The sequence below is a fragment of the Aristolochia californica genome, unplaced genomic scaffold (genome assembly GCF_029961685.1).
Source record: "Aristolochia californica isolate CCGP_79_NKW_82.1479 unplaced genomic scaffold, dmAriCali1.0.hap1 SCAF_4, whole genome shotgun sequence".
In the NCBI taxonomy this organism is placed as follows: domain Eukaryota; kingdom Viridiplantae; phylum Streptophyta; class Magnoliopsida; order Piperales; family Aristolochiaceae; genus Aristolochia; species Aristolochia californica.
The window spans coordinates 9556218-9567448 of NW_027182103.1; the positions used below are offsets into that span (position 1 = coordinate 9556218).

Here is an 11231-nt window from a genome sequence, read left to right on the forward strand (position 1 = left end):
TTGGATAGACCCTTTGGGGGGGGGGGGGGGGGGGGCGTTAGTGCACATGACTCAGGACATGATCTTCATGCGCATTACACAGGTCATGTCCTGATGTCGTTAGGGAGCGCCCAAATTCATGTCATGTACATGAATATACATGAATCAAGAGTTCATATCTCAAGAGTAACGGGCGGAAAGTGCTTTCCGCCCGATTTTGAGAATCATCTACATGACTCTCGCGCGGGGCTGTCTCTCGGGGCTCTCTCTGCCGCACACCCTCTCTGCCATTGCATTCCCACAGCCATCTCTCTTTCTCTACTCCCTCTCTCGTCTCCTTTCCCGCAGCCCTCTCTCGTCTCCGTTCCCGCAGCCCTCTCTCGTCTCCGCAACCCTCTTTCGTCTCCATTCCCGCAACCCTCTCTCATTTCCGTAACCCTCTCTCATTTCCGCAATCCTCTCTCATTCCCGCAGAGCACGGGAGGTCGAGCATTTGCAGAGCTTCTCGGCCTCCCTCTCTTCTCCCTCTCGGCGTACCGTCGGAGCGCCGCCTCTGTCGGCATTGCCCGCCGCCGTCGCCGGCCGTTGCCTTTGCCTAGCCGTCGCCGTCGCCATCGCCCCGCTGGCTCGCTGCTGAGGAAGACGAAGATGTTTAATTTTTCCTAAGTTAGGAAAAATTAAACTATCTTCATAAAAATTATTAATTTATAATTTTTATTTATAAAATAATTATTTTTATTTTACAATTACTATATTAAAATAGTGATTTAATAGTTATAATTAAAATATTGTTAAAATAAATATTTGATAAATTATTTTGGCATAATTATCCGATTGTTATAGTTAATTAAACCAATGGTTTTAAATTTTGTGATAATATATTATTAATTAATAATACATAAAATATATTATGTACAAATATATAGTGTGTTAAAGTTATGATTAGATCAATTTTTTCTCTTAAATTATTCATTTTTAGGTTAAAATATATCATATGTTATTAATAAATTAATAACTTAATGTATTACTTTTGTTTTTTTATTTATAATGTTATTTATTTATTATTTGTAATTAATCATATACGTATTTCATTGGCTCATGTAATTACCATATTAATGTACAATAAAATATCTAATTCAATTAATAAATATATTAGTATATTTAATTATACATTCAATAACTTATTCGTGTAGTAATAATGGTTGTTTTACCTAATTTGGAGTTTAAGGATTATGTTGTAATTAAGTACACTATAAAGGTTTAGAAATTCTCTTGTTTTTTATGTTTTTCTCATGTTGGGGCACTAACACTGGAAACTGTTTTCCAGTGCACACGAAGTCGTCAACACTAACACAAATTCTTACCTGATCTTCATGTACATGACATGACATGATCTTCATGTTGGACATGACTTAATCTTCAAGAATCCACTTTGGGGCACTAACCCCCCCTTTGTGCATAAGTTTACTTCTTCCTTCTCTGTAATCATCATTTTTTTTTCTCTTCTTCTTCTTACCTTTCCTCTTCTAGTTTTCACTTGTTCCCCTATGTAATCTCATAGTTGAAGTCCCTAGAATTTGACATGTTTTAAAAAGATGAAATATTCGGACAAACTCTTTGTGCATAAGTTTACTAAACTACATGAATCTCCAAACAATTGAGTTTGTTTGAACTCTCATAATTTCATAGTGATTTTTTTATTGAGTTTGTTTGAATTCTCATAATTCCATAGCATTTTTTTTATTAATTTTTACAATAGATATGGTTGTTTTTTGTGTCATAAAACAACTAGATTTTTTAATGTTGGGTTTCAACCCCTTCAAGCGATTTCATACTAAATTTTGATGACCAAGAATTGATACAGTGTTTTCAAGCTTTCTCAAGCCCCCCCAAAAAAAAAACAAAAAAACAAAAAAAACAAAAGGATTCATCTCAATGTTTTTAATTTAGCTAACTATATTTGTGGTTGAGATTTTGAATTCAATGAACTTGTGCTTATTTACATTGAAATTGACTAAATCGAGTTTCTATTTTTTTAGAATTTTCTTTTAACTTGTCTCATAGTAGTTTTCAAAAATCATAAATCTCCTTGTTCTTTGTTTTTAAAATCATTTATGAGATTAAGAATAAGTTGTTCTCATTTTGGTAGAATTACCTAGAATAGGATATATTTTATTTCAATCTCATTATTGTAGCCTATATTTAACATGATTTGTATGTTAAGTATATGATTAAAATTGAATTAATTATTAAATTAATTATTTTACATTATTTGTATGTTAAAACGGACCAAGATGCCTCCACCAACTTTTATACCATTGGTTAGAATCATGAATTCTATTAGAATTTATCCTTTGGAAATATATCATATTTACATTCCTTCTTGGAATCCATCAAAACATCAAGGGTCTATTTGGAACCCCATGAAAAAAAAATAAGAATTTAACCATTATTATTCACGAAAATAGTTAATGAAAGAGAGAATTTGATCATAATTCTATTTTTATTAATTATTTTTAAAAATAATAATAGTTAAATGCTCATTTTCTTTTCTAGAAATTCCAAACATACCTCAAACCCTCTTTGAAAATCCCATTTTATTTATCCAGCTTGGAAAGGCTAGCCTGTTCAATTTTTGGCTGCCAATATCCTTTACATCTGACCAGCTCCTCGCAGGCAGTTCACCTCAAATGTAAAATAAAAAATCGTTATTCACACAGGGGGCAGAGTGTCTAATGAAGCCGGCAAACTTTTCAGTTTTCCAAGTAAGACTTAACTTCGGTGTTCAAATCTGGGCTTCATCTCCATGCTTCCTGTTTAGTCACAGACATACAACAAAACAAAATTTGTACAAAAAAACTTCTGGATTCCAAAGATTGGAATAGGTGAAGATGGGTCCATATTTGACAAAAAACATGCCAAAAAGCTCTACTTTTCTGATTTCACTGTAAACATTTCATGTTTCTACATCTCAGAAGTTCCTCAATCAGAAAAAGCTAGCTGCTTGTGATTGTCTTAACATGAATCAAGCGAGTGAAATAATTCTCTGTTGTATCTATACTATCGTTTTCCCCTGGCAAACATCACAGATGGTATAACCCTGACCATCACAGTACGGGCATTTTGCTCCTTCATCAACCCATTCCAGAAACTGCAAGATAACATTCAAAGATAGAGCACAGAGGAAATATGACTGACGAATAAGACACAGCAAGTGCAATAATAAGGAAACTAAAAGGAGAAAACTGTCTAACCTGAGGCTCAATGTTGGGTTCACCCGTTCCATCACACTCTGCAGCAAACAGAAGACCCTCAATTCATTATCACTCACTTTGAAAAACTATCAAAATTGGTGGTCTACAACCACTAAGATTTTTCTTTTTCGTACTAACAGAGGGACTACGAAGATATATACCATATGCAACTGCAAATACGCTTCAGCTATTAAAGTATTCAATAATGCTAGTCCTGAGATCTCTAGGGATACTCAAAATCTGAAAATGCTCAATGGATTGCATAACTATAGAAACAAGACACCATTGCAAAGGGTGTCTCTTAAGTGAATCAAACTGATACATAATAGTTACCTATGCACATTAACCGTCCTTCCCCATGACAAGACAGGCACTTGGTTGCTCCAACATTCTTTTTGTTCTTTCCCACAAGCCTGGATGGTTCTTCCCACCGATTCTCTCCAAGAAGAAATACCCTGTGCTGAGATACCTCAATTTCTGCTTCATTTTCTTTTATTACAGTTTCCATGATCTCAGTGATTTCTGTTAAAGCAGAAACTGGAACTCCATTTATGACATCCTACAATTAAATGAGATGCTCTTTATAAACTGGAGAACAAATTAAAACATTATTCAGCAAGAGACCTCAACTTCTTCCAACAACTTGACAGCAAGATTAGCAGCAAAAACTGTTAGGAACTTGTTTAGAATTCTGAAAATTCCCATGACAAAGGAAGAACAGTCTCTTTGCTTTTGACATTGGGAGTATGGCACTTACATAGACTCATGGCAGGAACCCCTTGCACGTCATTTAGCTTGCAAAATGCACATGTAAGTTGAGCCAATCAAGTCAAGCTGGATTTTTCTCCTTGTCCAATTGTATATTATGGAGTTAAACTTCCAAGCAGAATGAAAATTAAATTCACATTTAGCAATATCAAGCTCTTAGATAACCAATTATATGTTAATAAGAGATGTCCGCCTGGGCCCAATATATTAAGAGCTAATACATGAGAGCCAGAAGCCAACCTCTCTCGCCCTCAATGGAGCCCTTTCTTTTAGTTCTTGAGCGTCAACGTCTCCATCTATAGTTCTTAAAGTTTTACCACTCTTTTCTTTTGACAAGAGAACAAGATATCTCATCAAGAATTTCTCTCTGTTTAGTTTCATCTTTTGAGCAGTAATTAGTAATAATACTGCCAAGTTTGGAGACACTGTAACTACAACCAACAAGTAGAAGCATTACTATTCCCTTTTACCTAGGAAAGAGAAAAGCAGAATCCTGTGTACAAAAAGGAGCAAATTTCTCTTGAAAAAACTGATTACACTCCTACGACAGAGATTTTACCTCCTTCAAATGCTATTTTTAATTAAATTGTTTTGATAATCTGAAATTGGAGTGCAGATAAAGTTGGATCAAAAGGAGTCATTTAACCACAAACAAAGTCACTGAATCTATTAGTAAGAAAATATAATTGAGAATTCTAAACAGTTGATCAGTTCCTGCATATAAATAACCACTTGCAAAAAGTGATTAAGTAAAAGTTACCTGCCCCGGTGAGGAGTTCCCTTTCTGCTCTGCCGTGGCTTTCTTGCCAGTATCAACCATTTCTACCTGCATTAATAACCTTTCCAAGAGATCTGAAGTCATGATGCCATCTTCAGACGCACCTGAACTTGCCTGGAAAATGCCCATTTAAGAACACAATGCAAATTATCCAAATTCAGAGAACGAAGCAAGTAGGGATTTTTATTTTTTTTAAATGCAAAGCAAGATTAAGGATGTAGCTTGAAGACGGGTCTAGGAGCCCTAACCAGAATGATTTTTATAGGTAAGGAACATAACACAGTTAGGAATAAGACCTGCCAAGTTTTTACGGCACGTTCTGTCCCAGTTGAGAAGCTGGAGTACTCCATATCTTCCTCACCTGAATAAAAGCCCAGCCTTTGTAGCGATTCCTGTCATAACCATGATTATTTCAGTCATCCTCCTACACAAAGCACCAAACTTCAAATCATGGAAAGTAAATGATTTTGATGAAGGGGAAAGCAAAGACATAAATTTGGCCAAAGACTGTCCACGGAACAAGAGGAGAACTACAACGATTGGATGTCGAGAATGCAAAATAGCTCGACAATACCTATCGGAGTATAGGAATAAGGATCTACAACCCATGTAATGAACCACAAAAATTAGAAAATCCTTTATCCCAAAGATATTTTTCTTTATATGTTTTCTGAAAAGAAACTAGATGGGCGCTTAGACTAGCATTTTCTACGGCGTAGTCTGAATCAGAATCTGTTTCTTTCTTTTTTTATAGTTTTTATTATATTTTTATTTCTGTTTTATTCGTTTTTTCCTAATCTTGTGCTCTACGTGTCGATGAATGGAGAATGAAATTCACTAGAATTCAGCGATGAAGCTCGCTCGAACTCCAGCAAAAATATAGAGAAAAATTTGAAAGTATTTCTCCCAAAAATATAAACTCGCCGAACTCCAGCAAGACTAGAGAGCAAAATTTGAAAGTATTTCTCCCAAAAATATAAACTCGCCTTCTACTTTGAAGTAGAAATTGAAGAAATCAGCACTAGTCTGCGCAGACCTGCATCACACGCACGTCTTCTCCTTCCGAACCTATCCTCAGGGTCCTTCTAATCGTTGTCTCCTTCTTCTCCTCCCCCAAGCTTTCGGAAATCTTAACTTCTTCCAAAACCATCTCCTTCACTTCAGATTTCACACCAGCTTCCTCCAACATTATCGGCAGAGTACCCGAACCAGTGTCAGCAATCTGATTCATCCCAGGTTGCGTATCTACCTCCTTGAACGCTTCCAACATAGGCGCCAAAGTGGCAATTGCATCGGAAATTGAATACCCAGAAGACGAGTTCTCTCTTTCCAGCGCCTCGATTCTGAGTTTCAGAGAAGCGATTTCTTGGAGGAGTGATTCCCGCTCGGAATTCCACCGAGACTCTTCTCGTAGCCATCTTTGTTCCTCGCGAAGCCACCGCTGCTCTTCACGGAGCCATCTGATTTCCTCTCGCTCCCACGAAGACGAGGATGTAGATGCGCAAGCAATGATTGGATACTTATAGAGAAGATTATGGTTCTTTTGGATTCGGCAAAGCGTTAGAATGGGTATAGCAGGTGAAAAGAGTCCGCCTCCGCTATGAGGTAGAGGTCGAAGATGAAGTGGGAAGAGAAGGAAAGAAGCCATGTCGCAGGCTAGTGGGTACCAAGCTCGAAGCCCCGGTTAGACACGCTAATGGAGACGTAACTCCGAAAGATCTCTGCAGGAACCTTCGAACCACACATCTCTGCATTACGGATAGACTGTGAAGGAGTTCGGTTTGTAATCGGCTCAGTTGGTTCGAGTTTTTCCGCTCTTCAATTCGCACAAGGGTGGTATCGAACCTAACCGGTTCGTCAGTAACTCGAGCTCGACTTGGAATCAGTTCGGTTCGGTTCGAGTTTTTCTGATCTCGAATCGAATCCGAAATCGGGTTTTGATTCGTCCAAGTAAACGAATCAAACTCAGGCCGGCCTGTAGGGGGGTGCGGGAGCTAGGATCGAGACCGTGGGGGACCGGTTTATTCGGCGTTCTCTTCGAGCTCGCGAACCCGCTCGTTTATTTAAACCATCGTTGGTGCGGGAGTACGGGAACCAGGATCGAGACCAGGAGGGACCGATTTATTCGGCCTTCTCTTCGGGTCTTCGAGTAAATCTTATTCCTGAAGAGCATTTCGTCGAGATGAGAGGATAGAGCACCCACGCCACCACTCCACCTCTCCTCCTCCGAATCTTATCTTCCCTCAACAGTCGTGGGGACAAAAATCATGTTCTCCCATGTCCCCCAAACTGTCTTTCTTCACTACAACGCCCGGGCAACAGGGCGAGGATAAGACCAGCCCTCCAATGGCCCAGCGCCGTGAGCGACCGTGGGAAGTTGTTGAGCAAGCCCCGACTCTTTTTTCCATCAAATCCGATGAGCAATTGAAGACTTTGGCTGATAGGTTTCACTTTTCCGTGGGAAGTTGTTGAGCAAGCCCCGACTCTTTTTTCCATCAAATCCGACGAGCAAATGAAGACTTTGGCTGATAGGTTTCACTTTTCTGGAGGCTACGATCTATGGTCGGAGCGGGACGGGACTCAGCCTTTTCGTAACCAGGACGGGCTCCCATATCAGCGAGGTTTTTCCCTAAAGGGGTCGTGAACAATGTCAAACCGTATGGTGTTATTGACCATGGATGAAATTGAAGAAGGTGGTGGTTGGTCGTAGGCGTAAGTATATCGATTCGTATAGGTTGGATTCCGGACGCTCCATTAACAGAGAAGAAATTAGAAGCAGTGGATGAAATTGAAGAAAGGGGGTAGTTGGTCGTAGGCGTAAGTCTATCGATTCGTATAGGTTAGGATTCCGGACGCTCCAATAAGAGAGAAGAAATTAGAAGCAGCGGATGAAATTGAAGAAGGGGGTGGCTGGTCGTAGGCGTAAGTCTATCGATTCATATAGTGTTGAAATCAGTTGCGCTAAAACCTCGAGACTTAATTTGTCCCGGATTTTTTTCGGTGAATTTGTCCATGGGTTTTTCCCGTGCGGGGGAGTGTTGGAATATTTATTTGTAACGACCAGGCCAGTCCTTGTATAAGATCTGTAGGGTTGTTTTCCTAAGAGGTTCGAGCCTTTTAACGCAACTGGTTTCAACATGGTATCAGAACAAGTTGGTCCCGTGTTCGAGTCTCGTTCCCACCGAATTTTGTCCCAGGTATTTCTAGTGAATTTGTCCCGGATTTTTCCGGTGAATTTGTCCACGGTTTTTCCCCATGCGGGAGAGTGTTGGAATATTTATTTGTATCGACCGGGCCAATCCATCAAGGATCAGATGGCCAAAGATGTGCATTTGACCGTAAGGTTCCGAGTTCAAGGATTGTGGTGAGGCATTAGTGAGAGACACAACAGGACTTTATACAAGGATTGGCCCGAGCGATACAAATACGGTTCTATACTCCCCCGCACGGGGAATACCCGTGGAAATTCGGTGGCCAAATTCATGGCCTTCGGGGGGGAGCGGGATTCGAACTCGGGACCAACCTACTCTGATACCATGTTGAAACCAGTTGCGCTAAAAGGCTCGAACCTCTTAGGAAAGCAACCCCACGGATCTTATACAAGGACTGGCCTGGTCAATACAAACAAATATTCCAACATATAGGTTGGCTTCGGGACACTCCAACAACAGTGAAGTGAAGAAGTTAGAAGTAGTGGATGAAATTGAAGAAGTTGGCAGTTGGTCGTAGGCGAAGTCTATCGATTCGTATAGGTTGGGTGCGGACACTCCAATAATAGTGAAAAAGTTAGCAGTGGATGAAATTGAAGAAGGTGGTGGCTGCAGAATTCAGGTAATCTAAACGGGAAGCAGGCAATAAAATTCGTGCAATTAGTGTCATCTCAATTGAAGATTATTTCTGGTACAAAGGCATCTAGTTGTAATGTTTTTCTAAACTAGGGGATGTTGTAGTAATACTCTGTCCATATCCAAAAAGAAAGCTGATGAGACAGATTGTTTGTTGTCTAGTTCATCATCCGAAAAAAGTAGATAATTCTTATTGATTCGAGCATCTGAGATAATAAATCCACTCCTCTTACCTTGGTTGAGAAAGCTTTCCACTCTCAAATTTTGACAGTTTGTTTTCTTTGGTAATTAGAGGCTGGGAGTAGCTTCTGAGAGATTGTCATGGAGGCTCAGTGTGCAGATAATGAGGTGGAAGATGAAGAATTGTTGTTTATAGTTTTATATAGATTAATGGCTGATGCATAGTGTCAAATGGAAAGTAAATTGATTTTAGAAATGGAACAAAGGAAGATTTTGAAGTAGTCTCAGTCTCTACTGTAGTTATAAATTCTCATAAATGAAATAACTATTCCTTACGGATATGAAGCCATTCTTGTTATTTGAACCAACAGCTGAGATGTTGGACACAACAATAGGAAAAGACATACACTTTCTGGTTCTCTGTCCATTGATACTTTATGGCAAACTACATGTACAGAAATAGTTGGCAAACTTTTGATTTGGATCTGGAAAATCGATTGCCTGACTGATGTGTTTATTGATCTAGGTATCACTGATACAAATAATGAGGGTCTGACTCCTAGGTATGTTTGGAACCCTGAACCCCTAGAAAAAAAACAAGAGAGAGAAAATGAAAGCACAAGTTTGAGCTTGGCTAAGCTCAACAGAGTGGCAAATGTGTATAAAAGTCACAATTTGTGCATAAGTCATGTTTTTAATAAGTCACATTTATTATGTAATGTTTATGAATAATTTTATGCAAAGTTCATAGACAAATTTATGCAGGGTTTATGTATATAGGTTATGTCCAATTTTGTGTAAAATTTATGCATAATTTTATGTACAGTTTATTTGACATGTATTTTATGCAAAGTTTTAAATATACGTTGGAGCTCGAACCCAACTCAAACTCAAGTTTGAACTCGGTTAAAATTATTGAACTTGAGCTTGATTCCAATTTTAGTCTCGACGCTTGGCTTGGCTCAAGCTCGAGTTTGAAGTATTTAAATCAAACACAACTCAAACATATGCAGGTTCAAGCTCGGCTTGACTCGATGCCACCCCCTAGTTACACATATAGGCAGAATCGGGTCGGATATGGGTTAGAGATTGTGTAACAAATCACGGGTGTAATCGGTTTGATTTAACTAGGTTATACTAGGTTTAATTATAGTTTGATAAAAAAAAGATTCTAATATTAATTTTTCTATATTTTAATTTTATTTATTTTTTACACAATCTAATAGATTAGTAAGCTAGTATGACTTAAGCAAGCGTTTGGTCTCTAATTCAAATCCTCCCTCTAACAAAAAAAAAAAATAGTCTCTCTCACATAATCAAACCAAACTTGACTTGATTCAACCGGTCCAATTTATAATCAGACTAGACAACTCACTCCCTGGATCATCCAATTTTAAGGTACATCTGGTTTTTGTCTAAAAAAGAATAAAAACCGAGTCTAATTTCAATTTGTCCCCCGATTGAACCAATCGGTTAGGTCCAATTTTGACAACATAGTGCAAATGGTAATAAATTATATCATAAGCTAGAAAAGTAAAGTGCATATCCATTTTTCTCATATTTTTATTTTTTGATGTTAATCTTTAGATTTCTTTATTTTATTACCTTAGCTAAAATTTTCATTTATTTGCAAATTATGTAAACAAACTCATATAAATTAGAAAATTAAAGTTTGCAATGTGAATGGATTAGGAAAATAAACTTTACAATCAAGCACCACTTAGAAAGATTACCCAGAAAAGATACAACGTGAAACAAATAAAAATACGAATCCAACAACTACATAATATAGGTTTCTCCACTTTGATCTTTTTCATGGTAGCAATAGAAGTACAAAAAGCTTCAAGTTAAACCCTGAAATATGCAATGAAAAATATAAAGGAATTAAATATGTAACACAAACACATAAATTGAATAGGAAATAAATTAAATAGTTTTTAAAATAATTATTTAAACAATACAAAATAAATTAAAATAAAACGTTACTTAAACTACTAGATACAATAAATGAACTAAAGGAAAAATTAAATAAAAAATATTATTAAATAATTATTTAATTAAATTTAAATGTAATATATAAGCTTAAAAGGTAAAATAATTAAAATCAAGTTTAAAAGATAAGAACCAATATAAAAATTTTAGGATATTTTATGAATAAGTTAAGAATAACTTCAAAGATATTTAAAAATAACTCAATTAGGGTACTCAAGGGAATAATTATTTTCTATAAATAAAAACAGGAAAAACTTTATTAAGATATGGCAAAAATTATAAGCAAAATACGTATATCCAAAAAAATATTCATAATAATAATAATAATAAATAATATGTATATATTAAAGAAGCACAAATTATGTTTTAAAATTAGAAAGCAAAATTTATAAGGTTAAATTACTTAAAATAAAAATATTTTTATAAATAAAAGTA

General features: G+C 36.9%; 1 protein-coding gene across 1 annotated transcript; it reads right to left on the reverse strand.

The window, feature by feature from the left end:
• Positions 1-2640: 2640 nt before the first annotated feature.
• On the reverse strand, positions 2641-6508 carry LOC137963189 (protein disulfide isomerase pTAC5, chloroplastic-like). Its single transcript, XM_068810362.1, has 6 exons — positions 5816-6508; positions 5076-5171; positions 4762-4893; positions 3567-3792; positions 3234-3271; positions 2641-3130 (listed from the first exon to the last, which is right to left on the reverse strand). The coding sequence occupies exons 1-6, from the start codon at positions 6425-6427 to the stop codon at positions 3035-3037; spliced, it is 1200 nt and encodes a 399-aa protein (XP_068666463.1). The 5' UTR covers positions 6428-6508; the 3' UTR covers positions 2641-3034.
• Positions 6509-11231: the final 4723 nt, after the last annotated feature.

Bases quoted from the DNA above. Each gene is read 5' to 3' on its own strand.
- LOC137963189 (XM_068810362.1), bottom strand. From the start codon at position 6,427: ATGGCTTCTTTCCTTCTCTTCCCACTTCATCTTCGACCTCTACCTCAT. The intron at 5,172-5,815 runs GTCTGCGCAGAC...TGGTTATGACAG, and splicing joins AAGACGTGCGTGTGATGCAG to GAATCGCTACAAAGGCTGGG. The intron at 4,894-5,075 runs GTCTTATTCCTA...GGCATTTTCCAG, and splicing joins GTGCCGTAAAAACTTGGCAG to GCAAGTTCAGGTGCGTCTGA.